The sequence below is a fragment of the Nelumbo nucifera genome, chromosome 4, assembly GCF_055504915.1.
Source record: "Nelumbo nucifera cultivar China Antique chromosome 4, China Antique-T2T, whole genome shotgun sequence".
NCBI lineage: Eukaryota > Viridiplantae > Streptophyta > Magnoliopsida > Proteales > Nelumbonaceae > Nelumbo > Nelumbo nucifera.
The window spans coordinates 59213967-59237273 of record NC_142652.1 but is presented as its reverse complement, the minus strand read 5'-3'; the positions used below and the strand labels follow the sequence as shown (position 1 = coordinate 59237273).

Below are 23307 nucleotides of genomic sequence, written 5' to 3'. Positions count from 1 at the left end.
GGTCAATTTCTTAGTACAAATTGGAGTTTGAAAGGGGACATCCGAGTTAGTAAGTTGAGTCTATAAATAGAGTCGTTGTAATTGGAATTCAAGGAGTGAATTGATGAAATAAAGATTGGTTTAGTGAATTCCAGTTGTTGCTAGAAATTTTTCTTTACCCACAGCTCTCATTCATCCCCACAAAGCTCACCACCAGATCCTAATTTTGTAGGATCCCTACCTGTCCTACATCAACCTCATCCTCGCCCTGAATTTGAGTATTCCTGTGTGTGTCTAACAAAATTAAGCTTGTGAACTCGAAAGAGTAACCATACAAGTTTAAAGTCACTTTACTATGACTGCCACTTACATATTTTCCTGAGCTCTCCTCTTTGTAAATTATAAAAAGATCACCAGCTTGGAGTCTATGCATTTTTACAAACTCTCCTGAGGATGAAAAAGAGACAAGGTTAAACCAGTCAAGCACCAAAAACAAGTCTTAAGAAAATCAAGTTAGAAAATGGAACACGAAGTGTGTTTGAATTTCTACATGCCTGTATTCTCCATAACATACATCCTACTTCTGTTGTTTGGCCAAAACCTGGAAAGAAACATAAGAGATATAATTCAAAATTTTTCAAGAAAAAAATGGTATGATTCATAAAAATATAGGAATTTAAATGAAAATAAAGTTCTTCTAAAACTATACCATGTCCTTAGGATTTCAGAATTGACAACAGCTTAGTTCAATGTTATATATCATGGAAGACAAAAACCTTGTATCTAGAATAACTTTGTCCCATTTCCCTGGGTTGGAGATTGTATGCCCCCCCCCAAACCTTTTTGATAAATGTATGGGGTTTTTCCCTCTTGATATTCCCTGACAACTTAAGCTGAGCATAGGGTCACACAATTTTCATATTGCCATATGAGTTTGAAATAGTATTTACATTTGTATGCTCAGAATTACATCAAATTGACATTTCAATGCATACGTATTTAGCTCTCAAATTCTAAAGATGCAAACCACAACAATCCTTGCTTTCCTAACTAAATAAATGGATTATCAAGTATGGTGAGCAAATATATTGCTAGCAAGGTTCTACACTTGTTCCATTACAACGTTTTCCATGCAATAGAACCTTTAACAATAGCCCACTATCTAAGGGTTGCCAGGAAGGGAGTAAAAAGACACAATATGCATTGGGGAACTTCCATTCTAGGACAAAGATTGTACTTGTACCATTCGTTGCTTCCCAATTCCTTATTTTGGTACTTTTTGTCTTCTTTTCTTGTTTTCAATCTCCTTAGTGATCATGGCGCTGTCCTATTTATTCCCATTTATGCAATTTTGATCTAGTTATTGATCAAATAAAAAGAAAATGGTCCCTGTTTTCACAGTGGGCATCAAATCTTAAATTTAAATACACTTCAAAACAAACATTTAGAACATTAAAGATACCCATACTTTATCATCATCATCATCCAAGCTTATCCCAACTATATTGGGTTTGCTACATGAATTCTGTTTCACCGTTCCATTTTGTTTAATGCCACATCCATTGTTGAATTATTAGCGCTTAAATCATTTCTTACCACTTCGGCCCATGTCCGTGTCTACCCCTTCCCCTTCTAGCCCCTTCAACTTTCAAGATACCCATACTTGAAAGCATATATTTATAACCTTTAACATACCTATACTTGAAATGCCATTTGACTGAATAAATCATATCTTCCATTTGAAGAATCAATCCATCCTTCACAGCTAGGGGAGGAAGATTTGCCTCTGCATCCTTCTGCAAAAGGAAATCCAAGAGGAAATTTCATTGAGGAAACACTGGGATTTCTAAAACACATGACAACTCAAGCCTCTCTTCGTTGTTCAGACATGTACTACAAAAACCAAGGTTTCCCCTTTCAAAACAATAAAAGAATAAGATTCCATGTAAATGGATGGGTATCATACTTTTGGAAGAACAATCCTTCCCAAGCTACCAACATCTGTATTCCGCAACTCTTTCTGCACAAGTACTCTCAACCCTCTTCCTTCAATTTCCTGAATGGATCACAATCTTAATTAAAATCAGACTGGTGATCAAATATCAAATAAAGAGGGAAATGAGCTCAATGCATTGCTGGAAAACATACTTCCAATCCAATTTCCACATCATAACCTGTTCTTTGCATAATTGAAAAGTTGAAAGAAAGTAAAAGGAGAAAAAAGGGAGCAGAAAGTCTAGATTTCTAATCTGCAGTAATCATAATTTCTTTAAAGCTGGTACTCAGTTGTCAAGGCACCTAGGCAATTCAAAGTAACATTAGAGTGCCTAGGCATCACCTAGGCAATTAAATTACAAAAGAAAAAACCAAAAACCAAAACAAAAATTTATATTAGTAGTTCCCTAACATTACATACAGATTAGCATACCTTTAAATTTAAAAAATAGCAATACTCTTTACTAATAATATTAATTTGCTTCTTAAAACATACCAAATCATTGTATCCTAAAACACAATAGCATTTTAAATCAATTAATTTCAATTCAAAAACTATACTATATTGTAAGTATTTAGTAGAGCAATTGCATGCTAAAAAATTATTAGCAACAAAAGAACATTATAACTTCATACTAATAAAAACTTAAGAAGAGAGAGAGAGAGAGAGAGAGAGAGAGAGAGAGAGAGAGGCACTGAGCAAAGGGCACCTAGTTGTCTAGGCAATACCTTCACAACTATATCGGAACTAGGTAATTAATCCAAGGCTAGAAGAGCCAATCATCAAATAACCCCTGGATTTTCCATAAAGCATAGTTTGTCTGTTTGGATAAATCATCTTCAAGTATATATGAGCAAGCCTAGGAGTTGGATGGTTTTGGGTTTGTTTGGACTAAAATAATACCAAAATTTCCAGTCTGGGTCAAATCAGATGAAGTTATGGTAACCGTGAACAATGTTCTCTTTGCTTTTATGCTATGAATGATTGAAAAGGATTATAACCAATATATAAAGACCCAAAAACGTACTAGGCCAATTACTTATTGGATAATATCCCTATTCTATTATCATGAGCAACAGAGAAAGAACTAAGCATAAGATATGATATCAATACAGTAAATGGGACAATCATGTCTGTGTTTGTCTCTCTTTTCTTTGTTTTCTTTTTTGAGGGTAGGCCTTGGCATAATGTTTGAGTTGCTCCATTGTGACCTGGGTGACCCAGGTTCAAATCTTGGAAACAGCCTTTCTGTATGCGCAGGGGTAAGGCTGCATACATCTGTCCCTCCCCATACCCCGCATTGGCAGGAGCCTTGTGCACTGGGCTGCCCTTTTAGACTGTTTTTTTTTTGGATAAGAAATGAGTCAATTTATTAAATTTTTATTAAAATAATTATATATATATATATTTGTCTTGGACTTTTGGATCCCAAGAAGGGGAGAGATAATATCCCCATTTCTTCTATCTATTTTCATCCCTGTATCATGGCATCCTAGGCTCAAATATTAAGTGTCAAAGAAGGAAATTTTACAATATTAGGATTTCTAGTCCTTAGAGAATATCAAGTACAATACTTCAACAGATGGTTGGGATCAGTAACCTTTCAGGAATCATGTTCATAATTGATCAATGAATATGACACTGAACAAAGTGGAATGATAGAATAGGATCCATGTATCCAACTAGGGGCAAACATTTATATCCTAGCTCAGCCTAACCTGGCATGTATTATATATTATATATTATATATACATATAAATGTGTTATTTTTTAACTTTTATATTATAATATGAGGCATAAAATATATTATATATAATAGCTTATAATAGTTCATATTATATAAAGTAAAACATGAATTTTTTAGATATATTATATGTTATGTGTTTTATGTATATGTCAAGGTTCAAAATATCGATACTGCCCAAACTGGTCGAGACCCCGAAACACCCCCTGTAGGGGTGAAGGGTGATTGTTTGGGTGTCCCTCTCTTAGCCTGTGATGGGTTTTGAATTTGTGGAGAGGTAGCTCTCATTTTTTTCCCTGGTTGTTTGGTCTGAGATCCAATTGGCCTTGGGTTGTGCCATGTTTTATGGATCTCTCACAAAGCTTCTGATTTGGTGATCTGTGTATTAATGTGTTGGGTGTTCAAGGAGCCTTTCTTTTCACTCAGAACATTATTCAATCAGCCGTGTAGTCTGTGAGATCGACTGTTTGTTTTTTTTTATTTCCTTTTTTGTCCTGATGGTGTTTGAAGTTGTTCTTCATTGCTGTTTCTACTTTTTTGAAAGGGCTTCTTGTGGTCCGTCTGTTAGAAATGTGATATACCTTCAGTGCTGGTGTGGTATTTCTCTTGAAGCTGTCAACAGTGGAACAACACTGCTTTTCTTCTTTCTTGGTTCTGTTATTTGGTATAACTGGGTGATATTTGTGGTGATTGTTTCTTGGCTTGTTTTAGGCTATGGATACTGAAGATTCAGCAGTTTCAGAGGCGTCTGAAAATCAAAACATGATCAGTCCAGGTGCTGAAAGTTGGGGCCTACCTGATTCTATTACTGTCCTTGATGGACTGAATTATATGGAGTGGTCAAAGAGTGTTAAACTGTATGTAGGCTTCAAGAGGAAGGCATGAGTATTTATCTAGTGATGTCACTCAACCATGAGATACTTTTGGCCAACACATTTGATTGATGAAGTAATTGATTAACAACAAGATGATATAGGCCATGTTGAGGATGGAAAAGTGGCTAAAACTACTGAAGTTAATGCTTTAGAAGAAGAAAATTTGGCAGGGGACATTGAGGGTGAAGCTCTAATGATACGACACTCTAGGTTGCATCTCAAGAACCACTACCTAGGGACTGGTTGAGAAGGAATATCTTTATAACATGTAATACAGCTGGTGGGAAGTTGTGTAGCCTGATTATTGACAGCAGTAGTGAGAATCTTGTTTCTCAAGAGATAGTGGATAAACTGCAGTTCAAGACTGCTCAACACCTGTCATATTGCATTTTGTGGTTCAACAAAGGAAATGGGGTTAGAGTTTCTTTTTGTAGAGAAAATGGATGACCAGCTTGTGGTTCCCACTTGTTCATATGTTTTTACTTTCTTATAGTGCAGTTAGAATACTGTTAGAATTATTTTTTCTACTGTTTCTAGTGACAGGGGCATTCCTGTCATTGTACCACTTATTGTTGTAGACCTAATTTTAAATATCACTTGGGGTGGCAGACTAAGCTGACCGAACCCCTCTTTCTCTTCTACTCTCTGGTCCCCACTTGTTCATATGTTTTTACTTTCTTATAGTGCAGTTAGAATACTGTTAGAATTATTTTTTCTACTGTTTCTAGTGACAGGGGCATTCCTGTCATTGTACCACTTATTGTTGTAGACCTAATTTTAAATATCACTTGGGGCGGCAGACTAAGCTGACCGAACCCCTCTTTCTCTTCTATTCTCTCTTCCCCCTCTCCTCTTCTCTTCTCTTCTCTTCTCTTCTCTTCATCTCTGTTTTCCTTTTGTTTACTAAACAGGTCTGAACCTCCTTGGTTTCAGACAACTTGGTATCAGAGCAGGCCTAAACCAGGTTTGGGATCTCATGTAGGTGTTGTCCAGCCGACTACATGAGAGTAGTTCTAGGGCTGGAAGTTTCAGCTTGATTCGCCTGGTTCTTGGAGGTCATTGGAGATTGAAGAAGGTGCCCAAGGTTCAAATTACTTGGCGAGCTGTCCGGTGACCAGGAAGAACCAGATAAAACATGTTGGTTTCTGATTTAGAGCTTAAATCAGAGATTGAGAGTAGTGCCCAGTAATTTCGGGGTTGTTTTTTCATATTTTTTTGGACTGTCAAGTGTCTGAAATTTCTCTGTAATCAATACAGTTGTTCGGCTGTTCTCTTGGACTGTTTTAGCCCAGTAGTTTCTGGGTTGTTTTCATATTTTTTGGACTGTCAAGTGTCTGAAATTTCTCTGGAATCAGTACAACTGTTCGGCTGTTCTCTTGGACTGTTTTAGGGCTTCTTTTCAGACTTTCTTCGGCTGTATTATTTTTGACAGTGTTGGTCTCCTCTACTGCCCACCTTGTGTTCGTAAAAAGGCCTCTTAAGTATTTTTATTTACTTTGGATGCTGTTTGGACAGTACTTGGAATTTCTGTTTGGAAAAAGAGTTTGGACAGTGCTGTACTGTCCATTCAATGATTATTCTTTGTCCGTTTCAGCAAGAAAATGGCCGGAAATGAGAACAAACAAAATGGAGGACTTGTAGGAGCTGGAAATTCTATTGACAACAGTTCATTTCAGATTACTAGTCAAGTTTGATGGAACAAACTATTTGGAATGGGACCAATCAGCCATGATGGCCATTAGAGGGAGGGGAATAGACGATCAAGGCAACAATCAGCCTTGAACCCTAATAGATTTCAGATTAGGAAATGTAGAAGAAAAGTAAGAGGAAGAAAGAAAAGAGAGGAGAAGAACTGGAGAACACAAAGGTTTGAAAGAAATGACAGATTCTGATAGATCTGCCGCCGCCACTCTCTTAATATTTATAGGTTATGTTCAGTACATAGGGGAAAGGACAGATCTGCCCTCAGTACTTACATGACAAATAAAGCAAATAAAAAAAACTGAAATAAATAACAACTGAAATAACAAACTGACCACCAACTGACGCTACCATGACTGAAACAAATAATTACACATTCTGTCCTACGAACACAGTGGGAACCACAGTTGTGGGGCCCGCATCAGTGTTCTCTACACTCCCCCTCAAGTTGGGAATAGATATTTATCATTACCAACTTGGATAGGTTTGCCTCTAACTTCTTCCTTGGTACAGCCTTGGTGAGGATATCTGCGAGCTGCATGTTGGATGTGATATACGGGAGACACACTTCTTGTGAGGAGACCCTCTCTCGCACAAAATGTCGATCAACTTCAATATGCTTAGTTCGGTCATGCTGCACCGAATTGTGGGCTATATTAATAGCCGCCTGATTATCACAATACAGCATCAAGGGCTTCTCATAATCAATACCCAACTCTTCAAGTAGTGATCTCAGCCATAGGATTTCAGCCACTCCGTTAGCCATTGACCTGTATTCAGCTTCAGCACTAGAGCGGGAAACAACACCCTGCTTCTTACTCCTCCAAGAGACAAGATTACCTCCCACAAGGGCACAATATCCAGTGGTAGACCTCCTGTCATCAGCACTCCCAGCCCAATCGGCATCTGTATAGACCTCCACCCTCATGTGAATATTGTTCTTGAACAGTATACCTCTACCCGGGCATCTCTTCAAGTATGCTAATATTCTCTCTGCCGCAAGAAGATGAGTAGTTCTAGGGGAATGCATGTACTGGCTGACAACACTAACTGCATAACTGATATCTGGCTGAGTGAGGCAAAGATATAGGAGCTTCCCCACTAATCGCTGGAACATAACTTTGTCTTCAAGAGGCTCCCCACTCTCTGCATTAATCTTGTGGTTCTGTTCAATGGGTGTATCCACAAGCTTGACACCTAACTTTCCAGTTTCCGCCAACAGATCTAGAACATATTTCCTCTGAGAGACAAAGATCTCCTGTTTAGATCTAGCAACCTCAATACCCAAAAAATACCGTAGTGCACCAAGATCTTTCACCTCAAACTCTTGATGAAGGAGCTGTTTGAGGGACTCAATCTCATGGTTATCATTTCCTATCACCACAATATCATCAACATATAATGCAAATAGTGTCAGAGAGGACTCCACCCTCTTGATGAACAGTGTATGATATGACTAGGCTTGTACATAACCGAACTTCCCAAGGGCTAGTCTGAATCTATCAAACCAAGCTCTAGGTGACTGCTTCAAACCATACAATGCCTTATTGAGCCGGCAAACTTTCTTACCTGTCTTTGTATCATAGAATCCAGGAGGCAACCGCATGTAAACCTCTTCCTGTAGGTCTCCGTTCAAAAAAGCATTTTTAACGTCCATTTGGTACAAAGGCCAAGTGTGGCTTGCTGCAAGAGATAATAGAACTCGGATGGTGGTCATCTTGGCTACTGGGGCAAAGGTCTCCAAGTAGTCTATACCATAAGTCTGGGTGAACCCCTTTGCAACCAGTCGAGCTTCGTACCTTTCAATGGAGCCATCAGCATTATGCTTCACAGTAAATACCCATCTACATCCAACTGGTTTCTTTCCTTTGGGTAGATCAACTAGCGCCAAAGTATTATTTTTCAACAAGGCATTCATTTCAACTTGCATTGCATCTTTCCACTCTGGAACTGATAAGGCTTCTTGCACTGTTCTTGGAATAGGGACATTGGCAATAGAAGTGAGATAGGACCGGTAAGAGGGAGATAGGCGATCATAGGATAAAAACTAGGAAATGCAGTGAGCTGTAGATGTGGTGCAATGTTGTTTCCCTTTACGGACGGCAATAGAGAGATCAAGGTCATCCGTAGGAGGGGAAGTGGCAACAGTGGAAGGTGTCTCAGTGGCATCTGGGACTGTAATACCTGGATCTGGAGCTGGCCTAGACTGCCGATGACTGGGATCAACCTGCCTGCATCGCTTGTGATAGACTCTCAACTCCTGATCCCTCTGACCACCCTCACCATTACAGCCTTCATCACCCAATGGAATAGGCAAAGGAACAGCCCCACTCCCACTGCGCTCCCCCTGAGGAAAGAGACCCAAATCCCCACTCTCACTGCTCTCCCCCTGAGGAGAAACCCTAGGATAATAGGGTATCTCCTCAAAGAAGGTGACATCCATGGAGACAAACTTCTTCCCTGAAACAGGTTCGTAGCAGCAATAACCCTTTTGAGTTTGTGCATAACCGAGGAAAATGCATTTGGAGGCCTTAGATTCAAACTTGGAATGATGGGGCCTGAGAAGCTGAACAAAACAGGTACAACCAAAGGTTTTAAGGGGAACGGTAAACAACTCCTCGTCTGGGTAGAGAAGGGAAAAAGGGGTTCTCATATCAAGAACTTGGGAAGGAACCCGATTAATGAGATCTACGGTCGTGAGGATAGCATCACCCCAGAAGCGAATAGGTACATTGGAGGTAAACATAATGCTTCTAGCCACCTCCAAGATGTGCCTATTCTTCCTTTCGGCAACCCCATTCTGCTGTGGTGTATGAGGGCAAGTGCTCTGGTGAATAACTCCATGATTAAGGAGGTAAGAGGTCAATGGCTTAACAAAGTATTCCTTTGCATTATCAGATCTAAGAACTTTGATTTTGGCCCCAAACTGGGTGAGAATCATCTGATGAAAGTTTTGTGTCAGAGCGGGAACCTCATCTTGAGAACGCATAAGATAGACCCAAGAAAAACGGGTATAGTCATCAATAAACAACAAAAAATATATGTACCCACCCAAAGAAGGGATGTGATATGGCCCCCAAACATCAGTATGCATAATATCAAAAGAATAACTACACCTTTTATTACTCAAAGAATAAGATGTTCTACAATGTTTGGCAAACTCACAACTCTCCCATCTCAACTTGGACAACTCAACAGACTCAAATAAAGCAGGAAACAGACTCTTCAAGGACCGGAAAGATAAATGACCTAATCAATTATGCAAAAGCATAACCGGACTTACAAACTGAGAAACAAATGACTTCTTATCCACTAGCTCTTCCCAACGAGAACTCTCTCCGAGCAGATAAATCCCATTCGTCTCACGGCCAGTCCCAATCACCTTCCTCGTCTCCAAGTCCTGTAAAACACATCGGTCAGGGAAAAAGGTTACTGAACAGTTCATATGTTTGGTAATACGACTGACTGAAAGTAGGTTAGTATCAAGCTTAGGAACATGCAAGACATATGATAAAGAGATAGTATCCGATAACTTGATGTCACCCTTGCCAGAAATGGGAACAAGAGAGCCATCAGCAATGGATACTCTATCTCTACCGGAGGACAAGTGATAAGTAGTGAACAACGATGGCAAACTAGTCATATGGTTGGATGCACCTGAATCTATTACCCAACAGTGTTCAGTATTACCTGGAGTTGAAGCATGGTAGGTTGAGGCTCGAGTGCCTGAATGTGCAAATGCAGATGTGGCAGGGGCTGATGGTGATTGAGATGGCGAGCTAAACTCCCAACTTCCTTTTCCAACTGTATTAGGGCAACCCGAACCGCGGCTAAGGTCTCTAGGGGTGTGCCTTTTGTGCCTGACGAGGATGTTGAATCAGTATTCATAGCCACATGAGCATTACCCTTCTTATTTCTCAGTTTTGCTGGGACCAAATGATGATGCAGCTTCCAACAAGTATCTTTTGTGTGCTTGGGTTTCTTGCAATGTTCACATACAAGGTCCCGTTTATCTTCCTTCTTCCTATCCCTTTCTAGATCACCCCCTGACATAAGTTTAACAGCTACTAGGGCTGAGGAAAGGGGTTGAGGTTGCATCATGACTTTCCTCCTGGTCTCTTCACTATGCACCAAGGAGTATGCTTAAGAGAGGGTCACACTATCTCTGGTCAGTATCTGTTGCCTCACAATGTCATATTCTGAATTCAGGCCAACCAGAAATTCAAACTCCCTATTTGTCTCGACTTGCTTTTTGTGAGTCTATGCATCTTTGGGACTCTCCCACTCAAGAGTCTCTAGATGATCAATCTCATGCCACAGGGATTTCAAGGTAGAGAAGTAGACAGAAACCGGTTTCTCTCCTTGTTTAAGACTATTCACTTCACACTTCAGTTCATAGGCTCTGGCAACATTAAGGGGTTGGGAATAGGTTTCTTTCATAACATCCCATATCTCCTTGGCTGTCTTTGCCCACAAGTAATTCCGGCTGATATGTGGCTGCATAGAATTACACAGCCATGCCATAACCAAGTAGTTCTCTTGTACCCACTTGGTATACATTGGGTCCTCCTTGGAAGGTTCTTTCACATCTCCCCAAGGGTAGCCTAGTTTTCCCCTTCCCCCAATAGCCATCATGGCTGATTGGGCCCATTCCAAGTAGTTTGACCCGTCAAATGTCACAGTTGTAATCTGAAACCCAGTTTCAGATATACTACCATAGTTGTTGTTCCCAAAACTACCTTCTCCCTGATTTTAAAACTCCATCTTTGGTCAAGAATCAGTAGTTACGAACTGTTAGGATCACTTCAACAGAAAACAGCACTTGGACAGTCGATCACAATCAGAAATCAGTATGAAATCAATGCAGGTCTGATCTGAAACCAATCTGTAATCACAGTATATGCATGAAACTAGTGCAGGTCTGATCTGAAACCAATCGGCAATCACAGTACCAAGCAGTCCATACAAGTTTTTCACCCCCTAAAAGTGCTCGAAACCAAAAAATAGGTCTGAAACCAGCTTAGAGAGCAATCTGAGATGCTGGAACAGAATTAGGGTTTCAATCGTAGATCTAAAATAAGTGCTCAGCCGCACTTTCCAAGCAGTCCGTACAGTTAGGTCTTGTCGTAGGGTCAATGTGAAACCCTAAAACTGATCACCTCTGAGAGAAAACCCTAAAACAAGCACTTTCCAAGAAGATAAAAGAGTTCAGCCCAACAGTTAGGTTTGCCGCAAGGTTAATGTCAAACCCTAGAATAGAGAGAAAACCCTAAAACAGTTCGGCCGCTCCTTCTAGATAGGTCCAACCTATCTTGACTGATAGCAATCTCTAAAAACAAATAAGACTTACCCAGAGAATGTTGTTCGCTACCTTCCAAGGTTGCCTGAACCCTAGCCTTCTCTGATTCTTCCTGATTACCAACACTCTGCAAGCCGTGGCAAGTCTTCAACAGCTGCTAAACTCTTCTGGTAACCTCCAAGAATCAGCCAACGAACACTTCTTCATAAACTTCCAGCCCTAGATAGTTCTCATGTGGTCGGTTGGACTAGACTCACATGAGAAACCCTAGATAGGCTCTGATACCAAGTAGATGGTCAAGGCAACAATCAGCCTTGAACCCTAATAGATTTCAGATTAGGAAAAGTAGAAGAAAAGAGGAATAAAGAAAAGAGAGGAGAAGAACTGGAGAACACAAAGGTTTGAAAGAAAGGACAGATTCTGATAGATCTGCTGCCGCCACTCTCTTAGTATTTATAGGTTATGTTTAGTACATAGGGGAAAGGACAGATCTGCCCTCAGTACTTACATGACAAATAAAGCAAATAAAAAAAACTGAAATAACAAACTGACCACAACTGACACTACCATGACTGAAACAAATAATTACACATACTGTCCTACGAACACAGTGGGGACCACAGTTGTGGGGCCCACATCAGTGGTCTCTACAAGGGGAAAGCTAGGGTATGTGATAGAAGACACAAAGAAACCAGCACAGGAGGACCCTTCCCTTGCTAAATGGGTTCAAGAAAATTATTTGGTTATGACTTGGTTATTCAACTCCATGCAGCCTCATATCAGTAGAAACTATCTTTGGGCCAAGACAGTTAAGGAGATTTGGGACAATATGAAAGAAACCTATTCTCAGCCCCTTAATGTTGCTAGAGACTATGAACTGGAAATTGAGGTGAATAATGTTAAACAGGGAGAATCAAAGATAGGAGTTGAGGTGAACTGGAAATCTAGGAAACAAAGTGGAGGTCTGGGACAATCAAATGACGGGTGTGAAAATGTAGGAGTTGCGGATGGGCAGCCAAACCAGCAGGTGTCTTCGGAGGTACTTTAATTTTATAGGATAAAGATGTTAGAGTATCTGATCAGATGGTGGGTTAGTATCTCCATTGTCCTTTGCAGAAATATAATATAAAGGATTTAGTAATAGGGAGGTTCTTCAATGAACCAAATGGGTTATCTATAGTGATGGATTAGCGGAATGGCGGTGGAGGAAATTTTAGGCTGGCGGGGAGGTGGAGAAAAGATCTGAGCATTGAAACGAAGAGATTCATCTTCGAGCAGGGACAAACAAGGGATAAAGAGTACCTAAGACAGGGAAGGTAGCAAGGCTACGATCCTTTTACCAAAGGGAGCCTGTTTCTGGCTGAAAGGCTTCGTAGATGGAACAGTTAACTCAATCAAGGCAGAAGGGTGGAAAAATTCTTTCGGCTACTCTGGAAAAAGATACGAAGCGGTTCTGAAGAGGAACGAGAGAGGCTGGTTTTTCACAGTTTCAGAACACTTTGGCATTAATAAAAAGCAGATGATTTGCGTGCCTGAAGGTCTGAGGAAACAAGGGTGGGCCTCCTTTGCTGGCAGTCTTCAATCTTTCCTCTTGAAAGTTGAGAGTGAGGCAGCAGAAGAATCACCGAAGGGAAGTAACTCCTCCTCCCAGTGGTTACCTAATACCAACCTGGACCAGACCCCTGTCTGTCAAGAAGTAACGGTAGCAAGCTCAACCGTACGTCGGAGATTAACAGTTGAAGAAGGGAGGAAAAATTGGGAGCACAGAATGGTTCTAACGGTTGAAAGGGAAGTAAAGGACTGGACAAAAATCCTAGATGCAGCGCCACAAAAGTTAAAGTTGGAAGGTGATGCTATACTATTGCCTTTCTCTGAGAAGAAAGCTATCCTGAAAGTTGATGTTCAGAAGGGGAGCTTCAACACGATACAGATTGATGGCAGATTGGTACAGATACAAAAATGGGTCCCAATCTGTAATGAAATCGAACCAGAAGAAAGTAGCTTTCGGATTAAGTTGCTAGGACTTCCTTTTCACCTCCGGAACGAAACAACTTTTGAAAAAATAGCAAAAACCTTGGGTGGAGTAGTGTTGGATATAAACCAGAGGAGCTTGCGAGCAGTGGAACTTAGAGTTGCAGGATTGAAACCAGAACAAGTGCCCTGTTCGATTGAGATATGCTCGGATGGTGCCTGGTACAAAGTTTGGATTGCCTCAGAAGCTGAGGCATCGCTTTGGGGAAGACGAACAGCTGAAAAGGGAGATGCTGAGGTGGCCGGTTGGACATGGCTTTCAGGGGCTGAAGAAGAAGACTGGTACAATGAAAACAGAAGGGGAACAGTTGCAAGAGGTTAACCAGTCCCAAAGCACTCCATTTAAAGCAATTAATTCAATTTTTTTTGAACTAAAGACTTTTGCCTATAGTCGACAATCCTACGCTGATGTGGCAAGAAGGGGTTTGGGTTCGGATGGTAATAACCAGGGCGCACACTCTGAGCCGGTTCGAAGATTGGGTGAGCCGGATAGCATAAACACTCTTAGAGGCCCACGTGACACTTTAAGTTGTCACGTGGGTCGAGAAAGAGGGAGATGATAGATGAAAAATCCCATCTACTGGGTGTTGAAACAAAAGGAAAAATGCCAAACTGAAAAATCCCACCTTCCAAAACTGCACTAGCCAAACTGAAACAAAAGGAAAAACGCCGAACAGAGAGAAACTCGATCTCTGTGTTGGGTCCCTCGACTGGGTGTTGAGGAACAGGAAAGTACGGCAGCAGATCGCCCTAATCCGCGCTATCTGAGGGATAAGAAAGAAGAGAGGGATGTATAAGACCAAGGGTGGATAAGCTGTGGTTCAGACAGTGACTTTGAGGAGGAGAGTTCAGACGACATCTCAAGTTTTGGAAGCTTGGAAGATGAAGGATCTCAAGAGGACTATAACAGGGAGTCCCTAAACTTGGACCGCCTATTCCATGGAGTTTTGCTGGGAGAACAAGAAGGGAACGAGGAGACAGAGATGCACAATACAGAGGCCGGAAACAGAGAGACTCACAATCAAAGAGGTGGGGGACAATTATGGTGCCCAGAACTGGAAAAGCCTCTCTCAAGCGCTAGTGCTGTACGGAAAACCGAGGTGTTAGCTTACGTTAACCCAGAACTGAGCAAGAATACATCACAGAATGGTAAACAATTGGGTAAGGGGAGCAGTCATTGTGAAAACAGAACGACGTAGAATATTTCCCTCCAAAACGAGAAGACAGAAAACTCCAATTTTGACACACAGGGCTTGACAACCATCTGTCCGCCTACAATCCCAATTCCCTTTGCCCAGCTGAACCCAGGTAACCCTGCTAACCCTGTTCATTTAGCTTTTTCTACTGATGTGGCTTCTGTTTCTCTTGCTCCAGATTCCATTCCCAGTCCAGTCTCAGAAACCCATGCGGAGGCCACACTGAGCCCTCAAGGAAAGAAGGGGGGAGAGGTGAGGATGGAGGGAACTTTAAAGGAAGAAAGAATATGGGGAATCATTGAGAGCATAATGGGTGAAATCGAGAAAAATGAGCTACAAAGGAGAGTTACAAATGGGTCTGAGCTGGTGTGCAATGAGGAGGTTAGAATGGAGGAGAGGACCAGTTATGGAAAGAACAGAAATGAAAAAGGAAAGGAGACTAGGAAGGATGATTTGATAGATGAATTTGTTGGAAAGCTGGGGTGTAAGCTGAAGAATCTAAATGATCTAAAAGTTTCCCTAATAAAAAGAAAGGAGGAGAGCAAGATTAAGAAAAGAAAATTGAGTGAAGTGGAGAGGTTAAAGAGAGATATCGAGGGGGATAATAAGTTTGGGGTGAGAGGGGATAGAAGGAAAGGATTCAAATAGATATCTGGTGGTTTTTTAGGGTTAAATTTTAAAGTTGAGATGAGAATTCTAAGCTGGAATGTGAGGGGATTGGGTAATGCAAGGAAGAGAGCAACTATCAAAGAAGTAATTAGGAAGTTCAATCCGGATGTGGTGTTAATCTAGGAGTCCAAGAGAATGGACTTTGATAGTAGATAAGCAAGAAGTGTCTGGAGTTCTAAAGGGATAAAGTGGGTGGCTACTCCATCTTGGGGAGCCTCGGGTGGGATCATAACATTGTGGAAGGAAGATGTGGTGGTAGGTTTCGAAGAACTGATAGGGGATCATTCAATTTCTATGAAATTTAGGCAGGTGGAAGATGGTTTTGAATGGGTACTAACAAATGTATATGGCCCCAATGACTATATGAAGAGGAAGAAGTTATGGGAAGAACTGAATGATATTAGGGGCCTATGGGAAGGACCTTGGTGTGGGTGGGTGGGTGGGTGTGTGTGTGGGGGGGGGGGGACTTTAATGTAGTAAGAGTCACGGAGGAAACCAACAATCCTAGACAGAGAGTGACAACCAGCATGAAAAATTTCAATCAATTTCTGGATACTTTTGAGCTTAAGGAATTCCCGATCCAAAGCAATATCTACACTTGGTCCAACCTTCAATCTAACCCAATCTGCTCTAAGTTAGATAGATTCTTGTTCTCAACAGATTGGGAGGAGCACTGGGGGAACCTAAATTCTAGAACACTCCCTAGACTCACTTCAGACCATTGGCCTATAGTGTTGTGTAAGGAGGACTTAAGAGGAGGTGGACCTGCTCCCTTTAGGTTTGAGAATATGTGGTTGATCCATCCGGGATTCATAGAGAAGATCAAAGAATGGTGGGAACAACACAATCCGTCAGTTGAATGGGAGGGGATGAGATTCCACAAAAAGATTCAATTCCTAAAATCTGAAATAAAGGAGTGGAACCGTCTGGAATTTGGAAGAGTGGATGAAAGAAAGAAGATTTTAATGGAGCAAAATGAGGAACTGGACTTGAAGGAGGAAAGGGGTTCTTTTGGAGAAGAAGACAGAGAATTGAGATGGAGGGCTAGAAAGCAGTTGGAAGATCTCTTATTGCAAGAAGAGATAAGTTGGAGACAAAAGTCTAGATGTAAATGGTTAAAGGAGGGAGACAGAAACACTAGATTTTTTTCACCTTGTGGCAAACACTAGAAGAAGGAAGAATATCATTTCTAAGCTAGAAGTTGATGGAGCTATTCTTTCCCAACCAGCAGAAATAGCAGAGGTTTTTGCAACCCATTTTAAATCAATTTTTGGAAGGCCTCAAAATGAGAGGATTTGGGTGGAGGGGCTGGAATGGCCAACTCTTAGTTTAGAAACCAGAGTGAGGTTAGAGAAAAACTTTGATTTAGAGGAGATAATGGAAGCAGTATTTTCAATGGACAGAACGAAAGCTCCAGGCCCAGATGGACTTACAATGGCATTTTATCAGGATTGTTGGGATATTGTGAAGAAGGACCTAGTGTTGGTTTTTGAGGAGTTCCACAGGAGAGGAATCATTAATCCGGGTTTAAACTCCACATTCATTGCATTGGTCCCTAAGAAGAAAGAGGCATCACATCCAAGGGATTTTAGGCCGATTAGTTTGGTAAATAGTTTGTACAAGATAATTGCAAAAGTCTTGTCTTTAAGAATTAAGAAAGTTCTTCCAGCCATTATCACACCCAATCAATGAGCTTTTGTGAAGGGAAGGCAGATCATTGATCAAATTTTGATTGCAAATGAGACCTTAGAGAATTTTAGGAAATCCAAGAAAAAGGGAGTGGTTTGCAAACTAGACTTAGAGAAGGCTTATGACCTAGTTGACTAGTCCTTCTTGGTGGAGGTAATGAAAAGTTTTGGTTTTGGAGACAGATGGTGTAGATGGATCTGGGGTTGTATCAGGAGTTGCCATTACTCGATATTGGTAAATAGAACTGCGGTGGATTTCTTTCCGGCCATGAGAGGAATAAGACAAGGTGATTCACTCTCCCCCTTTCTCTTTACTCTAATTGCAGATGTCCTGGGGAGACTGATACATAGAGTTGATTCTAGAGACTTAATAAAAGGTTGGAGAGTTGGAAGGGAGGAAGTACCACTTACACACTTGCAGTTTGCAGATGACACAATCCTATTTTGTGAGGGTGGGGATAAGAGGGATCAGAAACCTAAAACTGACAATACAACTCTTTGAGCAAATGTCTAATCTTAAAGTGAACTTCGATAAGAGTTGTGTGGTGGGAGTGAATTTGGAGGAAAGGGAAGTAAGTGATTGTGCAGGTGTGTTAGGGTGCGCTATCTCGGAGTGGCCTATCACTTATTTGGGCCTCCCCCTAGGAGATAACCCCAAGATTGAAAGCTTCTGTAACCCGGTAGTAGAGAGATTTGAGAAAATGCTTGCTTCTTGGAGGAAAAATTACCTTTCTCTTGGGGGGAGAATCACCTTGATTAGGTCTACCCTTTCCAACCTTCCTATTTACTTCATATCAGTGTTTAAGATTCCTATAAAGGTCTCCGACAGGAAAGAAAAATTAATGAGGGATTTTTTATGGGAACCAGGAGTGGAGAAGAAAGACCATAGGGTGAGGTGGGAAGTGGTAAATAGGAGCAGGAAGATAGGGGGGCTTGGGATTGGGAATACCAAGAAAAGGAACATGGCATTATTGGAGAAATGGTTGTGGAGATTCCCATTGGAAATGGACAAAATGTGGACGAAGATTGTGGCTAGCATACATGGGTTGGATGAGAATGACTGGGATCCTGGAATTTTGGCAAGGACTACTGCCGCATCCCCGTGGAAAGCCATTCATGATCTGCTTCCAGTTTTCTCCCCTTGGATCAGGTACGATTTGAACTCCGGTAATCAAATAAAATTCTTGGAGCAAATTTGGGTTGGGGACCTACCCTTGAAAGACCAATTTCCATCATTGTTTGCTTTGTCAGATTTGAAAAATGAACCCATTTCCTCATTCTTGGTTCCTTCTTGTTAGTGTAGGGGTATTTCTATCTTTATACTTATGTTGAGGTTGCTGATCTGTAATATTATATTAGAACTAGTGTCCCTCACTTAAATAAGGGCACATGTGTCTTTTCCATTCTGTTAATAATATAAAAACATGTTTGGCCGAATGGGGGAGTGATTTTTTACCCTAATTAAAACCAGACTTTTCTTCTCTCTTTTTCTCCTCTTTTCTCTCTCTCTTTCTTCCCTCTTTCTTCCTCTTTCTTCTTGACTGTTATCAGACTAACAAAACTCAAAGGCAGGCCGAATTCTAACATGGTATCAAAGCAAACTAAGCAACTCGGATCTGCATAGATTTCTGTTCTCTGCGCACTCAATCTAGGGTTTTCCCTTCATCTCTCTGCCATCGATTGGAGATAAGGGAAAGGGCTGAAAAGGAGTGGTCGCCCTCTTCCCTTGGAGGTTTCTATGTCTCCAGTTGTGTCTTGTGTGGTCGGTTGCTGTGGTTTCTAAGAAGCCCTCCCCTAATCGATGAAGAGAAGAGGGCTGATTCGTGTGGTGCAGTAGGTGTCTTGTGTGGACTGATTTTCTTTTCATGTGGTTTGTCTTTCAAGTGATGAGGTAAGAGATTTATGTGCATATTTTCTGTTATGAGTCAAATAGGAATTATGCTTCAGATCGTATGATGGAATTTCATACTGTAGTGTGCTAGGGTTTATGCTGTTTTTTGTGTGATTCGAAGGAGTGGTGCTCATATAGTGGTGAGATTTCAGGTAGTCGTAGGGTAGGGTTTGTGGTGTAAATAATGCAGTCTTCAGCAATAACAAGTGCTGAAAGCAGTGTGATCAGTGTGCTCAAACAGTGTGCAGTGTGCCGAATTCAGTGATAACAGAATTCAGCAATGGGAGATAACAATGATAGAAAATCTAATGTGATGATACCTACTGACTACCTGAATGTTCAAATGACCTCCATTAAGCTGAATGGAGAGAATTATGTACCTTGGGCTAAATCTGTAGAAGTTTTTCTGAAGGCAAAGAAGAAGGTGAAACACACAAGGGAGGAGAAACCCTCCACTGATTCTCATGAGTATGAAGACTGGGAACAAGAGGATGCACAAATTATCACATGGCTATGGAATAGTATGGAACCCAAGATTAGTGTAAATTTCATGTTCCTTGACACTGCCAAAGTTGTGTGGGACCATGCTAAGAAGTTGTATTCTGGTCAAGACAATACACCAGAGTATATCAGTTGTATCAGGAATACTTTAATCTGCAACAGGGCAATCAGAGTCTTGAAGAGTACTATGCTAGTATGAGAAACATCCGTAATGAGTTGAATGTTTATCACCCCCTCACTTCTGATGTCAAAATTCAGCAACAACAGAGAGAACAGCTTGACGTAACTCGATTTTTGGTTGGGCTGAAGTCTGAGTATGAACCGGTACGGGCTCAGATACTAGGAGGGTCAGCTCTCCCTTCTTTAGAAGAGGAGTTTGCTCGACTTCGGAGGACTTCTATTGGATCTACTGAGAACTCAAATGTCTCAGATAGATCAGCCTTTGCAGTGTCAAGGGGTCGTAGTGTTAGAGGTGGAGCTCGGGGAGCTCAGTCTGGCCGTGGTGGTAGCAGTGGTCCGGTATATGGCCGGAGTGGTGGTGGTAGACCTACATATAACCATGGTAGTGGTCGTACTAGAGGTAGAGATTCAGGAGGAGCCCGTGGTAGAGGACGTGGCTCAGGTCCGAGGAGGTGTACTCATTGTGGTATGGATGGACATACCATTAATTATTGCTATGAGTTGCATGGTCCACCCTCAAGCTGGGCCAATCATGCCATGACTAGTGACACCAATTCCAGTTCCAGACAGGAGAATCATTCAGCTGATCAGATGCCTCTTACATCCACAGATGGTTCCGGGAAGGAGATGGTGAGTGTTCCACGTGATGAGTATGAGAGGTTTGTCCAATCCACATCTCAGCAGAACAAGGCTACCTTTGCACACTCAGGTATGGCTTGTTTGGCATCCACACCCAATCCTTGGATTATTGACTCTGGAGGCTCCGATCACATGACTGGAACTCCAGGTGTATATTTTTTTATGAATAAACTCCAGGTGTATTTTCTTCCCTCTCTCATTGCTCAACATCACAATTTGTTACCCTTGCTAATGGTTCCACATCCTCCATTTGTGGTGTTGGTAATGTTGACCTGGACCCTGTATCCCTATCCTCAGTTTTGTATGTCCCTAAATTTCCGTTTAACCTTACGTCTGTTAGTAAGTTGACCAAGTCACTTAATTGTTCCCTTACCTTTTACCCTTCTATGTGTGTTTTTCAGGATCTCAAGGCGGGGATGAAGATTGGTGGAGGGCATGAAGCTGGTGGATTGTATTATCTTGACGGTGGTGGAAGAACATCAACAGCTCTCCAGTCATCTCTCTCTCCTCTCTAGTGGCATTGTCGATTTGGTCATCCTTCACTGAAAGTTTTGAAATCTCTGGTTCCTTCGTTGAGTCAACTTTCTGTTTTAGATTGTAAGTCATGTCAGTTTGGGAAACACCATCGTGTTCACTTTAGTTCTAGAGTTGATAACCGTGTGTTCCTTTTTCTTTGATTCACTCGGATGTTTGGGATCCTTATAAAGTGATGTCATACAATGGATATAGATATTTTGTCATTTTTGTTGATGATTTTTCAAGAATGACGTGGCTCTATTTAATGAAAGAAAGAACTGAATTGTTTACCATCTTCCATAAATTTTATGCTGAAATTCGCAATCAATTTGGTGTTCACATTAAAATTTTTCGTTCTGATAATGGCCGTGAATACTTATCATCATCATTTCAAGAATACTTGGACCAACATGGCATTATACATCAGACCTCATGTACCTACACCCCACAACAAAATGGGGTGGCTGAGAGAAAGAATCGTCATCTCTTGGAAACAGCCCGATCCATCATGCATCACATGAATGTTCCCCAACCCTTTTGGAGTGATGCGGTGTTTACTTCTTGTTTCTTGATTAATCGGATGCCTACGTCTATCCTTGAAGGTCATTCCCCATTTACTACCTTGTTTCCCACCTTGTCTCCGTTTCCTCTTTCTCCCCGGGTATTTGGGTGTGTCTAATTCGTCCATAATCTGGGCCCTGGGAACGACAAGTTAGATGCACGATCCCTTGAGTGCATCTTCCTTGGCTATTCTCGAACCCAGAAAAGTGTTACCATCCTAGTTCTCAACGTTCCTTTGTGTGTGCTGATGTTACCTTCTTTGAGTCTACTCCGTTTTTCTTGGGGTCCGGTGATACTTCTTCCTCCTCATCACCTCCCCCTCTTCCACTTCAAGTTGCTGATTTTGTTCCCATTGTTCCAGCTGTGACCAAGTCCTTGCCTCTAGTGCCACCTCCTGTTGAACGCCCACTTATCCGTCAAGTGTATACACATCGCCCACGTGTACCGGCTGCTACTCCTCTGGCTCCATCACCGTCGAAAGATCCGGCAGTTGTCTCCACACCAGCCCCGAACCCAGTATCTGATCTTGATCTTCCCATTGCCTTGCGGAAAGGTAAACGCACTTGCACCCTTCATTCTATTTCTAATCATGTTTCACTCACTCAACTTTCCGCTTCCCATCGCCAATTTATTTCTTTGTTATCCTTAGTTGTTGTTCCTAAGGATGTCCAGGAAGCCCTTACCTCTCCAGGGTGGTGCCATGCAATGGAAGAAGAGTTCTCAGCTCTACTTCATAATCATACTTGGGAACTCACCGCTCTTCCTCCTGGGAAGCAGGCTGTCGGTTGTAAGTGGGTTTATATTGTTAAGTATTTGCTTGATGGTAGTGTTGAGGCCCAACTGCTGTTTACTTCCCAATAGGTGTATTCTTTGCAAAGCTGATGGGAAAACGGGTTATCGTATTATGGTTACTTGTCCAGTTACCAAGACTGTTTGGGAGTGGGTGTTTTCCCTTTTTGGGTATACTTGGAATCCCCCCGTGAGTGTGCAATGCTTGTTCTCTCCATCTTTCTTTAGTTGGCCTAAGAGAAGGGTGGAGATTATGTGGAGAAGCATTAGGGCTGCAGTGTGCTGGTCAATATGGGAAGAAAGTAATTCACAAATTTTTTCAGATAAGGAAAGAACCACAGAAAACCTAACAGATTTGATACTTTCAAGGGTTATTCATTGGCTGAAATTAATGGAGATATTCTCTGAATTCTCTATGGCAGACATGCTGAGAAAGTGGAAAGAGGTTGCTACTGCTGTTATGTATAGAAGGAACTGTAGCCCCACTTGGACCCCCCCCCTCCTGCCGGATTCATAAAACTGAATTTTGATGGATGTAGCTTAAAGAATCCAGGGCCCTCTGGGATAGGGGGCGTTTTCAGGAATGAGGAGGGATATATTACTGCCTTGTTCTCTGGGCCAATTGGAGAGGGTGACTCTCTTAGATCCAAAATTCTAGCAGTTCTTGAAGGAATCCAAAGAGCAAGAGAATTAAGCATTAGATGCTTAGTGATTGAGGGGGACTCGAAGGTGGTGATTAGGTGGCTGAAAGGAGATATCAGCGGCTTGTGGAGCTACAGCAATGAGAAGAAAAAATTTAATTGGCTGTGTAAGGACTTAGAGGTGCAATACAGCTAGGTGAAGAGAAGTGCTAACTCAATGGCTGATGGGTTAGCTAAGCAAGGGGTGGCTAAGGATTCTTTGTTTTGGGCACATTTTTAGTATTTTGTTGCCATCTTGATGTTGGGGAGTTAAGATAGTTTACCTCCCCATTTTCTGTAATTAATTTTCACAAGTATTATTCATTAATAAAGATTTCTGTTATCGATCAAAAAAAAATGTTAAATAGGGAG

The 23307-nt window shown here is 41.4% G+C and overlaps 1 protein-coding gene across 11 annotated transcripts in view; it reads right to left on the bottom strand.

Annotated features, from left to right (window-relative positions):
• Positions 1-23307, bottom strand: part of LOC104613375 (uncharacterized) — a 69979-nt gene that overhangs the window by 11974 nt on the left and 34698 nt on the right. For 10 of the 11 annotated variants that reach the window (XM_088903315.1, XM_088903312.1, XM_010281155.3 and 7 more), the window contains 4 exons: positions 1946-2035; positions 1675-1775; positions 534-580; positions 350-426 (listed from right to left, as the gene is read on the bottom strand). In XM_088903315.1, the coding sequence (XP_088759441.1) occupies positions 350-426; positions 534-580; positions 1675-1775; positions 1946-2035 (315 nt within the window). Of the gene's footprint in view, positions 1-349; positions 427-533; positions 581-1674; positions 1776-1945; positions 2036-9533; positions 9696-23307 lie in introns of those variants that run through there. The other variant, XM_088903316.1, reaches the window with a different exon arrangement.